The 22,928-nt window shown below is 34.8% G+C and overlaps 1 protein-coding gene across 1 annotated transcript in view; it reads left to right on the top strand.

The window, feature by feature from the left end:
• The first annotated feature begins 2,812 nt into the window (after positions 1 to 2,812).
• GABRA1 (gamma-aminobutyric acid type A receptor subunit alpha1) overlaps positions 2,813 to 22,928 on the top strand; it is a 52,429-nt gene continuing 32,313 nt past the window's right edge. The window contains exons 1-3 of the mRNA XM_008692409.1: positions 2,813 to 2,886; positions 6,272 to 6,384; positions 20,147 to 20,214. Of these exons, the coding sequence (XP_008690631.1) occupies positions 2,813 to 2,886; positions 6,272 to 6,384; positions 20,147 to 20,214 (255 nt within the window). The remainder of the gene's footprint in view (positions 2,887 to 6,271; positions 6,385 to 20,146; positions 20,215 to 22,928) is intronic.

Raw genomic sequence — 22,928 nt, 5'->3', positions numbered from 1 at the left:
CCCATACACAAAAAAGGAAAGCTTGCAGCAGATTGTAGAAGGATTTGAGTCTGCAGCCAGAGAGAAGGGGATTAGGGCCAGAGCGGTGCAAGTTAAATTGTGCTGCATATAAAAAATGGGCGGATTGGTCTCCAGATCCAGAGGCTGGTACCACCTTCCTTTCTAAAATAAAATCTCTCTGGCATGAAGTCACCGCCTATTTCACATCCGGTTTGCCCTGGGACGTATTACTACTGTCTTGGTAAAGAGAAATCTTTTGTTGTATAGCTGCAGATCGGATACTGGGAAGCAAATTTGGGTGTGAAATCTTCAGCAAAGGAGCACGCAGAGTCCATGATGGCTCAGACCGAGTGAGTGAGAGGCAGAGTGAGGACGCCCCTCCGCTCCCGGCGCGCCCGGACTCGCGGACTCGCGCTGGCTCCAGGCTCTCCGCGATTTTCTCTCGCACACTTTTCCCGGGTCTTGAGCGATCCTGTGCCCAGAGGGGGCCCGAGGTAAGTGCGGCTTCGGACCGCTACACACTGAGCTTTGAACGTGGCTTTTCCTAGCTGGAGAGACAGGAATGCTAGAGAAAAAAAGAGAAAGAGGGAACAGGACAAGAGCCTGATCCCATAGCAGGTAGAAACAACGAATGTTTTTCTTTCAGGGTGAAAACCGCAGCGATATAGAAGCATTATTTTTCCCCCTCTGTATCTCTTCTTTTCTTTCCCCCTTTCTTAGGCAGATATGAATTTATTCCGCGGTGTGGGTGGTGACATGTTGTTTTGATTTTTTTTTTTTTTCAAGAGGGAGCTGGAATGAGCTGGGGAGGGGCTTTGGGGGGCATCGTCTAAAGTTAAGATGCTGGGACAGAAAACCTGTCTTAATGTTCCATTCTAGGGAAGGCACTCTCACATTCTGGCTGCAAAAATGCCTCTTTCCTCCTTTCCAGTGGACGCTGCTAAAATGCCCTCTGGTGTAGGGGTCTCTCTGGTTCTGAACATGAAAAACTCAACTTATCATTTGATATGGGTGGCATGGGATATGGGTTGTTGGAGGGTGTGTGTCTGGTGGGGGAAAGTGGAAGGTGGAAAAGGGTAAGGAAGCAGCTTAGCATATCTTTTAAACTATTATGTTTGTATTTGCAAGAAACTTTCTTACTCAACAACTCAAGTGCCATGATAGTTTGTTTTTCTCTTTCAAATGCCAGAGGAGGACAAAAAGCTATGGTACCTTGTCTTGGGATTTTGTTTTGTTTCATTTACCCCTTCGGAAATCACCCCTTTTTTTTTTTTTATAAAGACCAATAATTATTAATAGGGTAAGCGAAGTTGCTTTTCCTTCATAACAGATGTTGAAGATTAATGCAAGGATGAATTATAACTGTGCAATTTAGATGCAATATTTTAACATAATGATATTTATCCAATATTTCTTGTCATCCGTGCCAAAACCAGTGACTAAATTAAGTAAAAACTATGAAGCTCACAGCTCTTATCTGCAGATCTGGACCATTTCACTCTAAACACATTAATTATGTTTCATTGCTTACATGCCTGTTTGTAATGGTTTTTACTGATATAAATCATCCCCAAGAGTGTGGAAAGCATTTGTGTAGATGTACTTAAAGGCATACCACATTAAACCATAGAGTGGTTAATGAAAAACATGCTTTAAAAGACAATCCATTAATCACTCACTGTACTAAGGAGTATAGGTTCAGGGAAGTGCTAATAAATGTCTTTAACATTTCTCATGGTATAACTGCCATTAATTATAACACATTAAAGAAAGTGTTAGCTTATCTGCTCCTTAACCAGGTAGTGCACTGATTTTTAAAAATTGACTCCACAAATAGATCATAATTTTTGAAATTCTCTAAGCTTTCTATACTCCTCCTTTCCTCCAGCATCCCACTATCAAGTCTAAAATTCAACAATCAGATGGTGATTGATTGCACTTTACCTAAGAGGGAAAAAAGATTCCCGTATTCATGCAAAGCAAGGCACTCCAGTTTCCATCTGTTTGAGATGAAACATTTTCTAGCAGCAACCTGGCAGAATTCAAGAGGGCTTAAAAGATATGTGTGGGCATGTTTGTATGCATTTACGTGAATGTGGTTTGTGTGTATGAGAGAGATCAGCACATGGCTTGACTGTAAAGTGTGTCCTTTAGCCTCACAGAAGCATTAGTGAGCATATTTAACAAAGCAATCACAGGCAGAGAATATAAGCACGACTTCAGCATTCAACAGTGTGTTTCCTATGTTTTTTTTTTTTTAAAGATAAATACAGTTGCTTTTGAAATCAAGGTATATCCAGAATTCAAAGATGAATTCAGTCATCGAAGCATATTAGCCTACCCCATCTCAGCTTCAAAATATGTTCTCCCCATTATAGACACCAGCTTAAAAATTTCAATGCACAGTTCAGGCGTGGAAACTCCAGTCAGAAAGGTCAAAATTTTTAGATGATAAACAACAAGAAGAGAGTAATTCACACTATATTGGAAATATAAAACCTAGAGGGAAAAAAAACTCACAGTTTTTATGTTGAGCAATATTGTCACCTGAAAGGATTTCAACTTGTATTCTTTTACAGGAGAAATTAAGACACTGATATATTTCTGAATGGAGAAATGGAAGGGAAAGTGGAGAATGGATGGTCCAGGTTTCCATTGCTTCCAATGAGGTGTCATATCCCAGTGAGGTCATTTCCTGACTTCAAAGCATTCATCTGAACTGCCTCAGTCAGCCCTAGTGGTTATAACCTGATGTTTCTTGCAAGAGACATTGATCTCTACTTGTTCTACTTTTCAGCTACACAAGCCCGCGATGAGGAAAAGTCCGGGTCTCTCTGACTATCTTTGGGCCTGGACCCTCCTTCTGAGCACATTGACTGGAAGAAGGTGGGGGCACTTTATTTTAAATCTGCATGAGTATTTCTGTAACTTTTCATTTATTCTTTCAGGGGGAAGAAAATTGTCCTTGGATGAATTCATGACTAAGGGAATTCAAAAAACTTAACGGCAATAAAATCCCAACTAAGAATAAAGAAGAGCAGTATGAAAAAATAGCCATCTATTTGCATGATGGTTAGAATACACTTAACACGCTTTTGTTAAAGGAATGTATTAATTCAACATTTAAGTCTTAAATTGAACTTTTCACTGTTCAGTTGTAACTGAATGAAATACGTGGGTTCCTAATTCATAGAGAAAGTTACCCCAATTAATGTCTGCATACTCTATGAGTTGATTTTCCAACAAGAAAATTTCTAGCCAACTGTAAAGATCATAGAGTAACTTGCGACTGTATGAAAGTGGAAAGTTTAAAATAATATTTGTAATTTGAAAGTCCTAAGTCTCTATAAATGCGTGTGCATATTATGTTTTGAAACCATTCTTTGTATAATCAATAGAGGCAGAATATACCGAACAAATATTTAAGAACATTACATAAAATCAAACTTCTCTATTTAAGCGTAACTACTGTGGGGACAAGTTATGAGAAAAATTTAATAATATGCTTAACCGTACTCAGAAATTTGCTAATGATCAAATCAAGCATATAAACATATTATAGTAGCAGTGATTAAAGTGACCGAATATTTCAGATTCTTCTCTATCTGCTTTAATACTTCTTGACTGGTCTGCTCCTATGGCCCTTAAGAAAGTCTTAGACATATTATAAAAGCCTAAGGTTCTTCAAGATGTAATGGAAAGTGAACTCTTAATAAGTTAAGGTGGAGAGAAGAAATAGTCTGGAAAGATAAGAATAGATTTTTTTTTTAATTGAGAAGTTGTCTGCTTTTATTTTTTGCTGTTGTGTATGATAAGTAATGACTACCAGATGAAGAGGAGATTCACTATTGCCAGATACTCTTAATCTGAGGAGTTAAATGTTCTCCATTGCTTTTGAAAAAATTATATGAAGTGTTACTATTGTAATGACCTGTAGATGGAGTTAGTGCACAGTATTTTATTATATAGTGGTTCATATGGAATCAAAATCAGGTACTGCAACTGACATTTCTCTTCAAATTATATATTCAGTTTAGGAAACCTTACGTTGGCGTAAGTGTTTAAGAGCAATAAACAATCTTGATCTTTATCCTGGGGTTATTCTCTGACAGTTATAACTGGACATTGTGAATTAGAAGTGGAGATGAAGAATAACCTGATTAGAAAATCACAGGAAATAAAGATTACTATTCCAGTTGGGATAGCAGAAATAGTTTTCTGGGAGGGAGGGAAAAGTCTCTATTGGCATTTGCATTCTGATGCATACAATTTGTAGAAACGACATTTATAAGATAAAACCAGGGACGAAAGCTTTTCCTGAATTTGGTATAAGCTTCAACACAGAGAAAATGCCGGAAAAGGTAATAGACAACTGCATATTCTAGGAATTGTATCCAGAATCGGATTGTGCTCTGTCACTCACCCCATCTCATCTTTACCCCTTCTTACTTTGCTGCTTTCTTCAGTAGGCTGCTTGATGAGGCCCTCCTCACAACTTAAAGTGTACTAGCATTTCTTTTCCACTTTATCACCATGACCTTCCAATATCCTTGAAACATGCATGCATGCATGGCAGTTCATTTTGTGACGAGTTTTTATAAATAATTGCATTTAGACAACTATTTTTGCTTTACTGGTATCATCTGCTATTGAGACATCCTGGAAGACACAGAACTCAGTGAAAATTTGATTTCAAAAAGCTAGTAAGATGTTTAAGTTTGCCAAAGGAGAGTAAACTGTCAATCTGTATGGTATTAATGTTGAATTTAGGAGAATGGAAAATTGTTCCATAGAGTTGCATTTCATATATTTAACATCATGAAGAGCTTTTAGTTATAATAGCTTTAATTATTGAATTAAAATTTTATCAGAAAAATGACCATTGAATTTTGCCTATATAAAAGTAATTACCTTTTTAAAAATAGTGCTTGTTTTTGAAATGATACTTTCATTATATTTCTTGTTCCTGTCAAATAAGTGAATCCTGGTTTTAGACGTTACTGTTTTTTTTACATTGATCAGTAATATAAACACACAAGAGTGAAGCCAAAAGCATATTAAACAGAGAATATGAAAGTGATATATTTGTGGCACTTCTCAGTTTACACTCTGTATTCAATTTTTTTTAACTCAAGGTCAGAGCTATCACTGAAATATATCAGCGAGTGTGATCCACTCTGAGATAAAAAAAAAAAACAAAACTCTTCTCTCAAAGGATTTTGGAGGTGTCATCCTAATCATTACATAAAATATGATTTAATGACCATAAATGATAGTGTGATTGATATAAGAAATACACAATATTTGAACTGTGGTCACTATGTGGTTGAAACTCAAAGACTAGTAATGGTAAGGGGTAAACTACACCTGCAACTAGAAAGATTTAAATAGGAACAATTACTCCATTACAGAAGAATAGAATTAAAGTTTTACACTAAAAGTTGAAGAAAACAGGGTTCTAGGTCAAGCTCTGCTCACAGATTACTGTGTTTTCTTAAAACACTAATCCCACACTACAGTTCAGTAAACCACAAATTAAGAATATTGGACCATATCTTTTCAAGGTATCTTTTACCTCTAAGACAGAAATGACAAAAATTCAATTAATTAGAGGTTTGAATAGACACGTTGTAAAAATCAGTTCATAAAATTTAAGGGGAATGGAAATTACACACTGATTTGAAACTATAATTATCCTAAGAAACAAGTTTTAACTATTTTTCTCACCTAAATATCCTGAAAGAACATCAAAAGAACAAATATAGATATATGTAGATAGATATATAAAGTAGATAAAGGAAGTGTATGTTGGTAGGTAAAATCTTAAGCCAATGCTACACATTAAATAAAAGCAAAACTAATTTGATAGCTCAAATATACATATATTTTTTTTAATTTGGGAAGAAGGTTGCCAGACTTTTGTTCCTCTCTAGCATGCATTAACGTTCTTGCCCAGAGAAAACATGCATTATAGCATTGTGTACATGCTGAGATTTATACATGCAAAGAAACAGAACTCCTTTCCTGTAATTTTCCTTCCTAGTTAGAAATATTAGAATAAAGAGCTTATCATGTGTGATAACAAATATGAGAAAATGGTAAAAATCAAAATATGACCTTTTTTTTTTTTTTTTTTACTTTGCCCAAAGGAATTTTCAAATTAAATTCAATAGAAAAGAAAGTAGGAAAATCCAAGGAAGGCTTTATTTGGAAAAATGTTTTAATAGAATTGTATAATTTGGATTATTACCTGCCTTTATGTTTTTTTCAGCTATGGACAACCCTCATTACAAGATGAACTTAAAGACAACACCACTGTCTTCACCAGGATTTTGGACCGACTCCTAGATGGTTATGACAATCGTCTGAGACCAGGATTGGGAGGTGGGTTGCATTATTGTGTTTTTATTTTAGAGAACAGTATCAAATCTTTACTAATGAAGCCTTGCTTTCATTCTAAATGATAAAGTAATAAGAATGGCAGCATGTAGTTTAAGGACGAATCCTATTTTTAATAGATTGCTCAATGTTAATTCAATTTACTATGGTAGTAATTCTGTGCACATACCTATCTGTAGTAAAAGGCAGATACAAATATCTCATAATTACATTAAAAAATGTTACATTTACTTGGCAATCATAGTGTTTTCTATGCAGTGATGTTTGATTATCCAGGGAAAAAGTGAAGATAATATTCTCCCTTCCAGCCCAAAGACTACATCTACTTCATTTGGCATTGCTACGTTTACATTGAATTCAAGTAGATTATCTCTGAGCCTAATGCTCTTAACATTTATTTTGGAATATTACATATTGATCCACTGTTTTGCATTAGATTAGCACCAACTCTGGGATAAAGGTGAATGAGATAGATGGTAATTTTTTTAACCATCCATTTGAACTTAAACCCTAATTTTCTATACTAGAAATATGTTTTTCTTTGTATACCAATTAATTGGTTACACTAATGGGTTTCTACTTAGGAAGAAAAAAGCACTTAATAATACAATATTTATAACAATAAGAGTAAATAGTGCTAGACATTACTCACTTATTTGAATAACCTTTGAATAAGATAATCAACCGATCTTATTTAGTTAAACAGAGACTCATGAAGCCAAAACAAATTATTGATCTCAGCTAAAACAAGGGAAGCAAGGCAATAAATTATTGTTTAAAATCACACAGGAAACTAAGGTGAGAATCTATGATTCCCAGTTATAGCTAATGCTGCATCTTCTCTGAAGCATTTGTTAAAAAACTATTAAATAGCAATATTAAAATTGCAATTAAATGGCAGTATTAAGAAAGCCATCTCTTCTTCACTTAGATAGCAAATACATACAAAAAATAAGAAGCTTAAGAATCCAAGTTTTGATTTTAAAACTCAATAGTAGCCCGGATTTAGAGTCTTTTTTATTTTTTAATATTGTGGGTAGCGTAATCACCTGGATGTGGGTCATGGGTCTGTTTTGAGGCTGCCAAACACCATTAGTGTCTCAGGGGTTTAGGAGGAATTGCTTTGTCAAAGACACAACTCAAATATACGTCAGAGGCCTCACCAGGTGTCCTTTCTTGTCAATTTCAAACATCCATTCTTCCACATGCTATACAAATTCCTTCAGGTTTCAATTCCACCCAGTGTTCCTTTACTACATTCTGAGAAAAAAAAATCTTAAGGAACAAAACGTATTGGTCATAAAATGGAATGCATAATTGAGTATGTGATGTATTGTAATAATATTCGTGCATATCTAAACTTCTAAATTGGCTTTAAGAAAATTGTTCTTAATTCATAAAATTTGAAATAAATTGCAAAGACTGCAGGTAGGGAAGGAATGTACAAAAAGAAGATCCAAGATAGTGATATAAGTTTTAAAAAGTAAGGCTTTCTAGAGTACTAATGTGCATGTGTCTGATTCCTTTACCTCCCACTCTATGATATCAATCTTCACTAAATCGACAGAATTTTATAATGCATCTAGGAAACATTGTTTTAGGAAATCCCTCTTAATACTTTAACATGTGAAAACGAGTATCCTCTATAAGCTCTATGTGTAATTTTCAGTTTGTAAAGAATTTTAAACACACAGGCACACACCTTTAATGATCAGTTGTATTATTGTTTTGGAGTATAAGTAACGAACCCAGGACTGCTCCTTTACATTTAATTATATATAATAATTCTTAGATACATGTGTATGTTAACTCTTTAATTAAATGTAGTGTAAGCAGGAAACATTTTACCTACTTCTCATCTGCATACCTGGACCTTGAGGATATATAATGTAGACAAAGAATGAGTTGAAAAGCTAGTTTTCAAGAACTGAAATAATGCTAGATCTGTTAACAGAAACAACTGCATTGATTCAATGTGCAACATTACTATTTTGGTAGAATCTACTTTTAATATCTATTTAATCCCCCCAAATAAGAAAAATAGACATGTATTTAAAGAACAGAAATAGTAGTTGGCCAAATGTAGTCAAAGTATATTCTTTTTAATTGAAATGGATATAATGTGCCATGATGATAGAGAATTCAGGGACTCAAGAAAATTTAAAAGAATGGATGTGCTTTAATCTTTGCTAAAGATGACTTTTCTAATATCTATGATTCCTGGAAACAGTGATTTTGAGGATATGGTAGACAAAACAAATTAAAAAGTAGCTCAGATATTTGCCTGTGTTTCTATTTTATGTATCATTCTCAAATGTACTACAATTAAATCTGATAAATTTGACAGTTCTGAGGAAGCTTTAATACTAACTTAATTTTGTTAACTTTTTTTGGAGTGCATCTTTTAACCTTAAGGTGTTTATTACATGTATCTCCAGAGTCGTCAGTATTTTTATGTGCATTTTGAGAATGTCTCTCCGTCTTTAGAAAACTATACCTTAAAATATTAAATACAGTTTTTAGATATTTTCAAAAGCATAATCAGCTACAGCATTAGAAAAACATTACCATCATGCTTTCTGGATGCTATAAACTGAAATTATTGAATACATATTTCTCTGTAGTTATTTAATTTCATTTCTTTACCATAGATTTCTGCTAAGTATGACATACATTCCAGTAGATCTCCATTGCAGAAATGGACCTTTCTTGTTGTTGTTGTTGTTGTTGTTGTTGTTACATGATCCGTTTACTTTTTTATCCACCCATTTTCATAGATGAAAAGCCCATGTAGCAAATACTTGAAAGATATCATTAGTTTATAAGAGGGTAAAAGTTTCCTCTAACAGCTTCATGATCACCATTGAGATAATCTTCTCTTGCAAGAGAAATGGGTCCACTGTCTTCTCTATTATGACAAAAGTCTGGTTTTATAAAAAGAATAACGTTATACAGAAGGCAGGGATATTTTGTTCTGAATATTCTCAGAAGGTATAGAAATATGATAAGCTGAGACTCGAGACTAATGGGAGAAACTCTTTATGTGCAAATTCATCATGACCTGTTTTTCAGAAAAACACACTGCCACCGGAAGGCATAGCAATACTCTTTGGAGATACACACCCTGGGTCCAATAACTAAGAAACAAAATATATAATTTGGTTCATCAAGATGATAGAAACCAGTTTGGAGATATTGTTACACTATTTTAAAAGTCTACCTTTTCATAGTCCAGAGAGTAATCCTGAGAAGATGAAAATGAAAGGATAACATAGAAATCTCCGGGAAGGGACTTTTCTTTTTTCTTTTCTTTTTTTTTTTTTTAAATAGAAGAGTTGAAAAGGAATACAATGCGTGGAATTCTAGTATTGTAATGTACTCTATTCAGGAACGAAAGAGAATGATAATTTGGCCATGTTCATATTTTAAATACTAAGTTAATGAAGAACCTTTAAATAGACTTGAATTGAAATAATCAGTAGCCGGAAAATACAAGTCAAAATTGTCAGAAATTGTGGAATTCATTCTCATTTAAAAATCTTTTTTTTTTCTTTTTTTTTTTTTTTTTTTTGAGGGCAAGGTGTTGAGGGCTACTTCTTCCTTACAGCCAGGGACTAAAGAATGTTTTTGAAAGGCTGTTGCCTAAAGTCTGGTCAGTACAGAAGAATAAAGTGGTTGGGGGAGGGGAAAAGGTAAAAGCCAGAAAGAATGTCAGGATAGAAAAGAAAAGGTTAGAGAAGAAAGATGAGCAAAAGGGGGCATTGAAAATAAGGAGAGGGAAGTGAGAGGGATAGAAAAGATGAAGGAGAGCAACACAGAGAAAATACTAAAGGGGAGGGACCTGTGTTCTAAAGATGGGTAGGCTCAGGTGTTCCTTGATTAATCAAGATTCTTCTTGTCATTTTAAATCAGGACCAAACCAAGCACGTTCTGAGACAATTCATTTTCCGAAGGTTTCTCCTTATTGACTGTGATTAAAATATACTAAAGAAGCCTGAATTTTCTCCATCTTTCTAAAAAGTTAAATGATCCAGCCCCTGAACTGCAACCATCTAAGTCAAATTTCGGTCACCATCACACTGGTTCCCCCTGCACTCTAGGTGGGGGCAAAAACAACCTATCAACACAGATCCCAAACTTAATTTTGTTCTATGTTTCAGGTTTTTAAGGATAAGTAATGCCCTTCCAGTGACATCTTACCCTTTCCTTTTGCCCAGCCTTATATACAGGCTACACTTTATCGATGATACGACAAAATCCCAGGGTGAGTCGGGTTGATGTGTACAGTTTATTGTCTGGAACATACCACCAGGCTGAGGGGTAACCATTCCCCCTGTTCACAGGCTTCTTCTTAAGCGTCTTGTTTACAAAAGACCTTTTCTTCTATAAACAATTTTATTTCACTCCTTGGAAAACTGATTAGGATAAAACCATTTCTAAATAGAACTCAAACAGGATAACGCCAAGGGAATGAGATCTTGGCTGGGCCACATTTTCAAAGGACTATAGAACTTTTCACTCTCTCCCTCCCTGCTAATGGTAGTTTCTGGAAATATTCTAAATTTCTAAATATTGCCTTAGGTTTAATCTCAAGAAAAAATATATAGGATGATGGATGCCTCTCAAAGATTTTAACATAAGATCATAAAGATGAAGATGGTAAAGGAAAGTGAGTGAATGCATACCATCATGCGACAAACCCAGGTGGATGGGAGGAGAAGTAAATAAGTAAATGGGTGGGATGTAGGTAGATGATGGACTTTATTTATCCCTACCGTACCCTTAACAGATATTTAGTTAAGATTTTCTTCTTTTTCCTGTTAGTTATATGGAGTTAGGTTTTTATTTATTGGTTTGTGCCATATTTTACTTGAATGTAAGTTAGATGGATATTTGTAACTGGAGTATAATTGGGTTTTTCTCTCAAGGTATTTTAGCACTAACATGTTTAACAATCATACTTCAAAGCAGACTTTCTCCTTGTCTTCCTAATTTTCCCAATTTTGGGTTTGTAATACTATATAAGACCTTTTATACTTCCTTTAGCCCAATTACTGCAAGAGACCTCAGCTTTTTTTTTTTTTTTTGAAGATTTTATTTATTTATTTAACAGAGAGATAGCCAGTGAGAGAGGGAACACAAGCAGGGGGAGTGGGAGAGGAAGAAGCAGGCTCCCAGCGGAGGAGCCTGATGTGGGGCTCGATCCCAGAAGGCTGGGATCACGCCCTGAGCCGAAGGCAGACGCTTAAGGACTGCGCCACCCAGGCGCCCCCGAGACCTCAGAAGTAAACATCTCCAGCTAAGCAAGGTGACTGGGTTGGATATCCATGCAGCTGGCAAAGTGGTGTTGACTCCTTGCAGAGTTAGCTTGGGATCTTCACTTATGGATTTGTTTGTTTGTTTGTTTTTGCATCAAAATAAGTAAAGGTGGAAACCTAAGTGCCCTGGAAAAGAAGCAGATTAACTTCTGGGAAATTTTGTGTAACTTTGTAAGGTTTAAGTGACTAGGGGATAGATAAAGCAGCACCATTTAATTCTTTTTCAAAATTCAACTTTGTTCTATTTTAGGATTATAAAGTATCCAATATTCATGTAATTTTAAAAATTATTATTAATTTATAATTTATGTATTTAAATTCTATTATTATTATTTTTATTTGTGTCCGGTGTGATGCTGAGATCAGAGGCAACCATCTTATTCATGTTCAACTGAAGTTAACACACACATTTTTTATTTCTATTAAACAACCAGAATTTCAAAAATCAAGAGGATGAACTATTAAGAGGACAATGTGATGGCTTTTGGCAGAATAAAAAAAATTCTAAATTGCTAACAATATCCAAAAAAATTTATAAGGTTCGATTCCTCTAGTATTTTTTGTTGGTGGAAGTGGTGTTATATTTACTTTACCAGACCATGGCTTTAGTATTATCTTTTGAAATTTGACTCTGGAATCCTTCATTCTGAATTTGCTGTAGCCTTATCTGGTGCTTTTAATGCCAGGTGTGGAGCAGATACTCAGACTCTGGCATAATGCAATCCGTTTCCACAGAAATACTATATCTAGACATTCTATAATTCAGTTGAATTTTTGAGAAAAAGCAGTTACCAAAAACCCAAGAGGAATTGTTAAAATGAAGAGAGAGCACCTTTTAACCTTTACTGGCTGAGATCTCCAGTCAGCTCCTGAAGCCAGCTTGTCTAATGAATCCAACTTAGATACCCAAAGGAATGTTGTAGCATGTTTAGAAACTTTCTACGCTCATCTTTTCCTGTTGTATATAAATCATCGACTGATCAGTGCCAAGAATTTCCTGAGGTAAAAGGTAGCCACTGAGACTATGCTCAACTTATAAAGACTAAATTATTAGTAAACAGCTGCAGTTTATTTTCTGTGCAGTTACTTTTGAACTTTTTATAGTCTTCATTTCCCATCTTGATTCTAGAACCAATGTAGAATATTTTTTTAAATGTTTTGTGTAGATGATTTTTTTTTCAGGTAGAGTCTGAATTCCTTACTTGAAAAATAATGTTGTAGTGTTCCTGAGATGAGAAACTCTGCCATTTTGAAAAACTTAAGAGAAAACAAAGTCCTAAGTGGATGCCATATTCCTCCAAAGATTGCTATAGTGTTAGTCTTATGTAACTAAAATGCTGTGATGGGAACAGGAAGTATGATACCTCAAAGCTATTATAGGTTATACAATTTTGATCAAGACTTACATAGACCAAAAGAAACCCATTCCTCCAACACAGCCATCATATTCTTCTCTATAGGTTACCTCCTCTGAATAGAAATTGCCTATAACATAAGGAGGGAAGGAGGGAAATTCTCAATGGAAATGAGTTTAATCTCTGCCACAGTAAAATTTACTTTTTTTTTTTTCTCCCCTGGAAGATGCTTGTATCATTTGAGTACTTGGAATCTGAAAACACAAAAGTATCAGGGATTGATTAGACACCTCGAAATGTGGGTTTCTACTCCATATCCAAATTTAGTAACTGAACACAGCCACAATTAAGTAGCTCTACATATCAGCTAGGGAAATTTGCCAATTAAAGAATTTAGGCAATGGAAATGAAGGACAGAGAGCAAAAATGTTGCCCCAGGCAGATTGGCAGGGAGCTGAAACATTGTCCGATGCAGGAGTACACACTGATGGTTATGTAGGGAGCCCAGAATATTTTCAATTTCCAAACAGGGCCATTTCCAAGTGGGGTTTTAAGGTATACTTTATTATGATGATTAATGTTAGTCCATTTAGTCTCCATACAGTGACTGCTTCTGTGAATTAATAGATACAAAGTAACTTAAAGGAGGCAATAAACCTCCTTCATAAGTTTTAAGTCCACAGAACAGGGCCTGGTGAATATTACTCTGAGTTTCTCAGTAGACAGCATTTCCAGTGAAAATATGGCCAATACCATATTAAATAAATTGTTGTGATAGGCATTCCTAATAATTCACCACCTATAATTCTTCATTGTTGATTCCCTATTCCATTTTTTTTATTACACTCTTAGAATGCATTATTCACACAGCATCAGCTATCTTCTTAAACTGCAAGTAACATCACTTCACTTCATTATCCAAAGGCTTCTTATTGCATTAGAATAAAGGTCAACTCCTTAGTGAAATGCACAAAGCTTTTTAGGTGTGGCCCCACTTGCATCCAGAGTGTCATCTTATACCATGATCGTCGGCATCACCAGGCTTCAGACATATTATATTATTGAACTTTTTGTTTCTTTTTTTTTTTAATATTTTATTTATTTGAGAGAGATAGAGAGAGAGCACACAAGTGAATGAAGGAACAGGGGACAGGGAGAAACAGACTCTCCACTGAGCAGGGAGTCTGATGCAGGGCTCAATCCCAGGAACCTGGGATCATGACCTGAGCCGAAGGCAGACACTTAACCAACTGAGACACCCAAGCACTCCTACACTTTCTGTTTCTTAAACATCGCACATTTATTCTCACCTCAGATCTTGTTCTCTCCTCTCCTCCTTTAATTGCCTTTCCCTTTCTGCTCATCCCTGAATTTTTCTCATCATTGAGGTCTCAGTTCAAAGCTATCTCTTCAAAAGACATTCATTCAGAGCATTTATAGTGATCTGAAATGAATTAGTATAATTTGTGTGTTTGTATATAACTATATATGTAATTATATCCATCACCTTCCTATCATCTACAAATCTGTGTTTCTAATCTGTCATCTATTTATTTATCCTATCTATGTTTCTAATCCATCTAAAATAAGTTTTCCCCAAGACTGTAACATGTGCTACAGAATAGGGACATTTGCACTTTTGTTCACCAATGCGTTACTATTACTTAGAGCAGTGCCCGTCTGGCACATAGAAAATGCTCGATAAACATTTGTTGGTTAAATTAATATACCTAACGAATACATCTCAAAGTGTTTTTGGCATCTAATCTTATTCCACCCTTACTCTAGTGTGATGTAGTCGACTGTGCAGGTGTTATTTCTTCACTGAAAAGGCGAGAAAACAGACTCAGAGAGATGAAAGGATTGTACCTAAAACCACACAGCTTGTTCTCCAGGAGAATCAGAGTTAAAATCTGAGTGTTTTGACTTTTAATCCAATGTGCTTACTACTTACTATACTGCTTTTCTCATTTCTGCCTCAAGCACTAATCATCTTTTTGAATTATCACTTCAAAACATCTGTTATTTCAATACTTATCAGCAGGATATCAACATTGTAAGAAATCTCTGGTAAAAACAGATTTACTATAGTCTAACAGCTGTAGAGTGTATAATATAATACGTGTATATATAGGTACATATATGTGTGTATATATAAAACAAATATATATAAATCATATATATAAAGCACATAAAGCACTTAGATATATGTATATAAAGTATATCTTTGAAGGATATGCTTCTTTAAAGACTGATTTTAATTGGTTTACTTATCGTCAAAAAATTTAACATTGATGTACTATTTTAAGATATCCCAAGTCACTATAATAATCATCACCATCATTATAATCTCATTTTACACTATTCCAGGATTATCCCTCTGACACTTGAACATGTATTAAATTTATACAAATTTTAAAGACTGTTTTTTTTTTTTAATAATGGACAGGGAAGGATTATTGTGAAGAAAATACTTTAAAAATTATTTGCTAATTAATCTGCTCTTGAACATTTCCTCCAACTGAGTTATTTTAATTGATTTCCATTTTCAGACAATTTCCTAGTTACATAAGGGGTTCATTCGTGTTTAACTTTGGATAACTGTAAAATCACTCTAGCTGAACTTCATTAGAAGTTCCTGACTCATGTTGTGTGGTCTTAAATAGAATATTTTGAAACATGAAGGTATCTTCACTTTTCCTCATGTGATCCATAGAAAGGTCTTGAGTACTCTCTAGGTATTTCTAGTAACACTTTCGAGTCCAGTGCTGAGTCAATAAAGTCTAGTATTAGAGCACACGATTTGGATTTTAATGTTCTAATGCTCCTTAAGTAATAAATAATTCCTGAAATAATAAATAACTTTCTAAAATTATATATATCCCCTTCATGGGGATTTATTGGGATTTCAAGTTGGAAAGGAGGGGGAAAAGATGCCTAAATTTTCCCAGAACTGGGAAAAAGAAGGTTCCTCAACAATTAGGTATCAGCCAAAGCACATACGTATGAGCATATCTTCCATCTAAGCCTGGTCCTGGATCTAAAGAGGTCTTGATTTCAAATCATCATTTCTTTGCTGAAAAGGCAAGTTAACCATGTCACTTTTTACAATTTGACTAGAGTATATTCATAACAGTCCTCTATCTTGAACCTTTGCACTCTGAATTATAAATATTCTGTCTAAAGAAGAATGATTTCACATATAACTAAGGAAATTGCTAGTGAGCTGTAGTGAAAGACAGACTTTTGGTCCAAGGAACCTATTTCTTGTCACTAAAATTGTACTCAACTAAATGAGAATGTGGTTTGAGGATAATCATTGGAATTAAAAAAAAAAAGAAGGAAAGGAATACATCAAGATATTAGCAGTAGATTTATGTGAATGATGGTATTCTAGGGGAGGTTAATTTTTTTTCAATTTTTTTTTTAAATTTTCAAAGATACTATCAAATTTTTTAAAAAATTTAAGTAAACAACATGATAAATTACATAAGCCTTATGTTTACTGTAAAGCTTTTGTAACATTTTAGGGTAGCATTCTCAGATAAGTTTGGGAAATACGGGGGTAAACAAGGTGGATCACATTTATTTAAAACATGATTTCTTAGAGACATTGGCATGCTAATTTTCATGATGAGTCTTCCAGAAGCATACATAATAAGCAGAGTTTTTCAGCAATGGAAATGGCCACTCACAAACAGCTGATGACAAATCAAAGAAAACTGTTTGGGTATGTGGCAAGGAAAATATATTGGAGGGAAAAATACAGAAAGTGTTGTTCCCTTCCTCTAATTATCTTATCCCAAGTTCCAGATGGTTTCCTGGATCTCATTGCACAGTCCTCCTTTCTCTTCTGGTGCCATCACCCACCTCTTCCATTTGGTAGTTGAGTGATCACTGCTGTGTCTCCTGCACCCCTCCCCACCCCCACCAGGCAACCTTCAGTTTGGGGACTTGGAAATTTTGCTACTGTAACCTTAGGGTTTGTGAATATGTTTGGAGGAGAAACAGGATGAGCAGAGAGCAAAAATCAGAAACTCTTTAAGGATAGCTGTATGATTAGAGTGCATGGTGCAAAGGCCATCTGAAGGACTCAGGTGAGGGCTCCCGGTCAGGGTACGTGCCTTGGAATATCACAGTGGTGACTTTTGGGAAATATCAGAGGGAGGTAACTCATAGAAAATAAGGTGAAGCACTTGAAGATGATGAACTGGTATGGTAAATATACTTAGGGGCAAGGATAGATAAAGGATTAAAGAAATAGAATTTTAAAGTGTGATTATAGCCATTTGTGTGAACTGCTTTGCATTTATGCCTAATCTTTCTATATGGCACACTAACAATTATGTGTGGCAGTAAATGTGTATAAACTTAACCGTGTTTTACATTCTATTTTATTGGTACAGTAATCTTTATAAATAGGCTTTTTAGTCTTTATAATTTGTTAGTTATATAGCATCATCATTTACTAACAATTTAAAAACAGCAGGGGGAAATAGCCCATATATTTGGCAAGTGGATATCTCACTTCTTTAGAGCGCTTTATCATGCTAGATAAAGCAGATTGGTTGCTCTTAAAACATCTGCCAAGCCAATTTTTGTTAAGCTAGCTACCTTGGGGAGTTACCTTGAATTGCAGAAATTATGCCCTCCCCACACTCAAGAAATAGATAATGGTGATAAAGGAGTTCAGGAAAGCTGTCCCATACTGCCAAGCACTTGCAAATATGCAGACAGGGATTCATACATAGTTCCCAAATGAACATGCATTTAATAGTAGATCCTTGCCACAGAAGTAAAAATGAAAGAATGGCCATAATTTTAATTCTGTAGATGTTACCCAGATCTGTAAGATATTCACCGTAAGTCTTACAGTTTATAATCTGCAGAGAATCAAAACTCAACCTTAGAAACAAAATTAGGTTGAGTCAACCACTTAGAAAAATAAATAGAGGATCCAAAAATAACAGGAGGATCCAACTATTTCAAGATTTATGTAGAAGGAAAATATAGACATTAATTCTCTTTGATCACGTAATATAGGGTGTTTTTAATTGTTAGAAAAATAACAGGAGGATCCAACTATTTCAAGATTTATGTAGAAGGAAAATATAGACATTAATTCTCTTTGATCACGTAATATAGGGTGTTTTTAATTGCAAGAAATAAATCTATGTAAATAATAAGAAATAAAATTATTTCCAATAAGGAGCATACCTGGGACACCAGGAATTAGGATGAAAATATGCCCAGTTCTCTATTATCTGCTGTCTTTCTTTTTGTACTTTTTTCATGGCAATAAGTGCATATTTTATCATATCAAAGGCTCCTTTGCTTGAACTAGAAAGGAAAATCCTGAAAGAGAAAGGACAAAAATGAGCTCAATTAATAAAATAAATTCTAGCTTTTGGGAATAGATAGCATGCATTTTCTTTTTATTATTGTTTTAATTGAAAGTCAGCCCTGGCATTCTAATAAAGTGTAAGCTCTAGATGGAGTCTTAAGAAATAACATTTAAACTAAGAAAAAGAGTTGGGCAAGTAAAAAATACCTATGGAAAGAGGGTGCAGGAGAGAAAGAGAGATGTAAGCAGTGGGAAAATGACTGCAGAAGGGGCAAGGATGGAGATAGCCAGAAGAGGCCAGTGGTTACTCCAGCCAAGACATTGCTGACGGCTGTTCCTTTCAAGCTATACAGTTGCTGTAGAATGTTAATGCTGACTTTGGAAGGAAGTGAGTTCTAAAAACACAGCTCTGTTTTCTTTGTTTCAAACTATGTCCTCCATTTTCAAGTTTTTAAAGGGTAAATTTCAGATAATTCTTATGTCAAGGGGCTCATTTAAGCATTAAGGGCCAATGAAATTGCTAGCAAAAGCAAAAACAAAAACAGAAAACAAAAAAAGAAAAAAACAAAGGAAAAAAAGAAGGAAAGAAAGAAAGGGGGAGGAAGGGAAATGAACCAAAATATTGTATTGGTTATTGAAAGGATTAGCTCTACCTCCAAATTATAATCTCATTTGTGGTACACATTATGTACAATATATAACATGACCTTCTTGAAAGAAATTTATACTGAAAGTATGAACTGTTTACAAGTGAATTGCTGAGAGATAAAATTCTTTATTTTCATAACAATTCATTATTGCATATAATGGATCACCTTTTTAATATCCTACCTCAGAGATACAAATGTCCTGATAAATAAATGAATTGCTTAAGATACTGGACCATTATTTTTCAGAGCTACAGTTTAAAATTACAAAGCCATCTTTTTCATTCTCACCTCTCAACAAATTGTGTCCTTTTATGAAAGCAACATTTTTCTATCTTTCTTTTTTTTGGGGGGGGGGTGACTGAATTTCCTTAAAATGCCTGTATTGAGTTGTCACCAAACTACAATGAATATGTTTTATTCGTTGATATATATGCCTCAGAGACTAATAAAATAAAATTACATTGAACTTGAAATGGAATCTATTAAACTTTTTCTGTGCCATAATATATTCTTCTTGTCCTCAAAATTGAAAATATTTATATAGGTTGTCAGATTTTTCCCAGGGAGTAATTTGGATAATTCAGTTATGATTTAGTGCCAGAAAGCATCATTTGCAAAACATGCCCTTGAGTCCTTAAGGAGTTAATAAAGCTTGCTACGGTATACTATATACTTCCCAAGAGTATCCTAAATACCTGGAGGATCTGGTGAGCTCTGTAATAATATTTAAGCTTAAATGACACCCATATGCTAACAGATTTTTTTTTTTATTACAATGTGAAATGGCTTGGTATCACTTAGGAAAGTGTGTCCATTCTTGAGGAATTCACTAAGCAGCAGCTGACTTCTCCATAAAGTCTGCCTCCCAAAGTGGCATATTTAGGCTCCATTCTCCATTGAAAAATATTAACTGTGAAATTTCATGTGTAAGCAGTAAATTATCAGGACTACACAGTGGACCAATTTTAGAAATAGCTAATCAAAGCCAATAAATTTCCCATTTGGGTGTGAGTATGTGGTAGTGAGATCTAATAAGGGCTGTTGATAGACATTCACTGTCCCAATTTCCTGCTTCATCAGAGCGTGTAACTGAAGTGAAGACTGACATCTTCGTCACCAGTTTCGGACCTGTTTCAGACCATGATATGGTAAGTGACACTGCATTTTTGGTTTTCTTGGTGTATTTTCTAAATTTAACTTTTGAAAGGAAAATACAGACCAAGTATTTAGAGAGCAACTTGAAACAGGTTGGCTATATCTTTGTGTCTTTCTGTGTGCATAATATGTAATATATCCTAATATATAATATTTATATAATAGAAAATACCCACTTACTTTCCAGACCAAACCTATTTATGGTATCAATGACTGCAGTCTTCTTTTTTTCCATCCCTGAAATGATTGCTGTGCCTTGGTTTATGTTTTGTAAGCCAAATAGTATGATCTGCCTTACATTTTATTTAGGAGGGCACGTTGATTCACGGATGCTAGGTCTCTAGATAGACAGCACTCTTATAGAATAGCCATGAACATCATGATTTCTGAATTATTCTTGGCTAAAAGGGGACATGAGTATAAAAGCTGAGTGAATACTTGACCAGAATTAGAGAAATAGTTAAAATAAAACACACTGGTGGGAAATGTTCACTGCAAAAGAAATTCATTAAATTATTACCAAGAATGAAAATAAAATTAATACATACCTGTTCTTTCTTTTCCCAACCCAATAAGTTAACATGGATTTCTCTTCTATCTGATGGGAATTGGTAAAAGAGTAGAGTGCTGAAGATATTATATAATATTTGTGAACTCATAATAGCCAAGCTCCTATATAATCAAAAAAATATAAACAGGCCATGAAGATATACCATTATGAAATATTTCAAAAATATATTTATTGAGTATTATTTGTGAAATGCCTTTTTGTTGACACCATCTTTACATAAAAGTCCTCTGACTTCATAATAGTTCAAGTGATTGAGAATAAAAGTTACAGAAAATGTCACTTTAGACGAGCATTTCTCAAAGTATGGAAATTCGCAAGTGTACCCACTTTGGCAGAGTAAAAGCTCTATAAGGAAACCTGATAACTACATTTAATCTAGTGTTTTCCACTCATATTTGTCCAAACCCTTCTATGCAATACCTGTTGACATTCTGTAGAGCTAGTACTCTGTGAGTCAAACACTGGGAAATGCTGGCTCAGGATAATTAGATATTTTAGATCTTAGCATAGGTTATGTACCGACTATGCAAATTAGAGTCAGCAGAGCATAAGAGAGTAGTTAAGAATACAGATTCTGAACCAGAATGCTGCCTGTGTTTATAATCCCTGTTTCTGCATTTATAAGGGTGTATTGTTGGGGAAGTTCCTTAATAACTCTTTGCCTCAGTTTCTTCATGTGTAGGATGGGAGTGATGATAATAGCTCATGGGGTTATCACAAGTATTAAAAGAATTCATACACGAAAAGCATTTAAAAGTTCTTAGCATATAGGAAGCACGCTATGAATGTCAGCCATTATCACTCTGCAAGAAATAGAGATATAAGAATTAGCCATAATTATGGATTTATTCCTTTGCAACGTATTACAGTGGTTGGTCTGTAGACCACTTTCTTGAAATATTGTGTTATACACTATTTTTTGCTAAACTGATCACTCTCGGGACCTCTTGTGATTCTCCCATGTTGGAACTCCATCTTACAGCACTATTCTCTCATGCTACTTTCCTAATTAAGAACATTTAAGAGATCCCAGTCAGGTTAGAGGTCAAATTTAAACTCCTCTGCCTGTATTCCATGGAGTCCATGGATGTCGTTACCATTCGTCCTCACTTGCTCCTAATATTGACTATGTAGTTTGCTTAAGTACTACTTTCTGTGAGGCCATACCACTTGGGGGTAAGCCGAACTTGTCTAGGATCCAGGCTGGCTGAATTCATATCTCACCACTACCAATAGTATGACCTTGGGCAAATCACACCAAGTGGGTAAGCCTCAAAGTTTCTAAAATAGGTATATTATTATACTTACCTCTCCTTGTAAGATAGTTAGGAATTTTAAATGAGCTATATAAATAAAGTGTTTATAGATAATGCTCAATAAATAATGGTTATTCCTATTTTTGCCTCTGAACTGCTTACCATGGTGTGTACCCTTTGTGGAAAATTCCCTCTATTTCCTACCCATCTAAATCCTACATTTCCACAAAGGCCCAAATCAAGACCCAAAAGCGTAATGAGAACCTTTTTTTTAATTAATCTGATAACAGACTAAGTTTCCCTTTCTATATTCTAGTCACATTTATTGACTGTAAAATAACAACTTAACTTTGGCCTCATTTATAACACTGCTTTGTAAAGTTATTTCTCTTATATAAATGTCTTATTTTCCTAAAGTAATGCCAAAAAATGTAAAGACACATTTGTTTCACATCTCTCACAGTACCAGCACATTGCTGGCTTACAGTAAGTGTTCAATTACTCCTTATTTAGTGATAGGTTTAGGAGTCTATATTGTCTTTAAAAACATAAAATCTTACGGGACTCAATAAATAATACCCTCTTTCCTGAGTTCTGAACCTTTTGAGAAATAAGATAATAGCATATGGGATTTGGAAAGTGAGAATATCATCTTTATTACTAATAATTATGGTCCTGCAGAAGGTGGTTTATATCTGTAGGCAAGTGAGTTTCCAGAGAGTAAACACAAGAATCAGTCAGATTAACCCACCCAGTCACCTGGCAAGACTGGGGTCTCCCTCTGTTAGGACAGAGACTGTCCGTATAAAACTTCTAGCATGGAGAAACATCAGAATTTGTGAGCCATGTGGATAGTGCAGCAGGAAGAGGCTGAGATAGG

The sequence above is a fragment of the Ursus maritimus genome, unplaced genomic scaffold, assembly GCF_017311325.1.
Source record: "Ursus maritimus isolate PB19 unplaced genomic scaffold, ASM1731132v1 scaffold_15, whole genome shotgun sequence".
NCBI lineage: Eukaryota > Metazoa > Chordata > Mammalia > Carnivora > Ursidae > Ursus > Ursus maritimus.
Note: the sequence above shows the minus strand (reverse complement) of the source record. Positions and strands in the feature narration are given on the sequence as shown.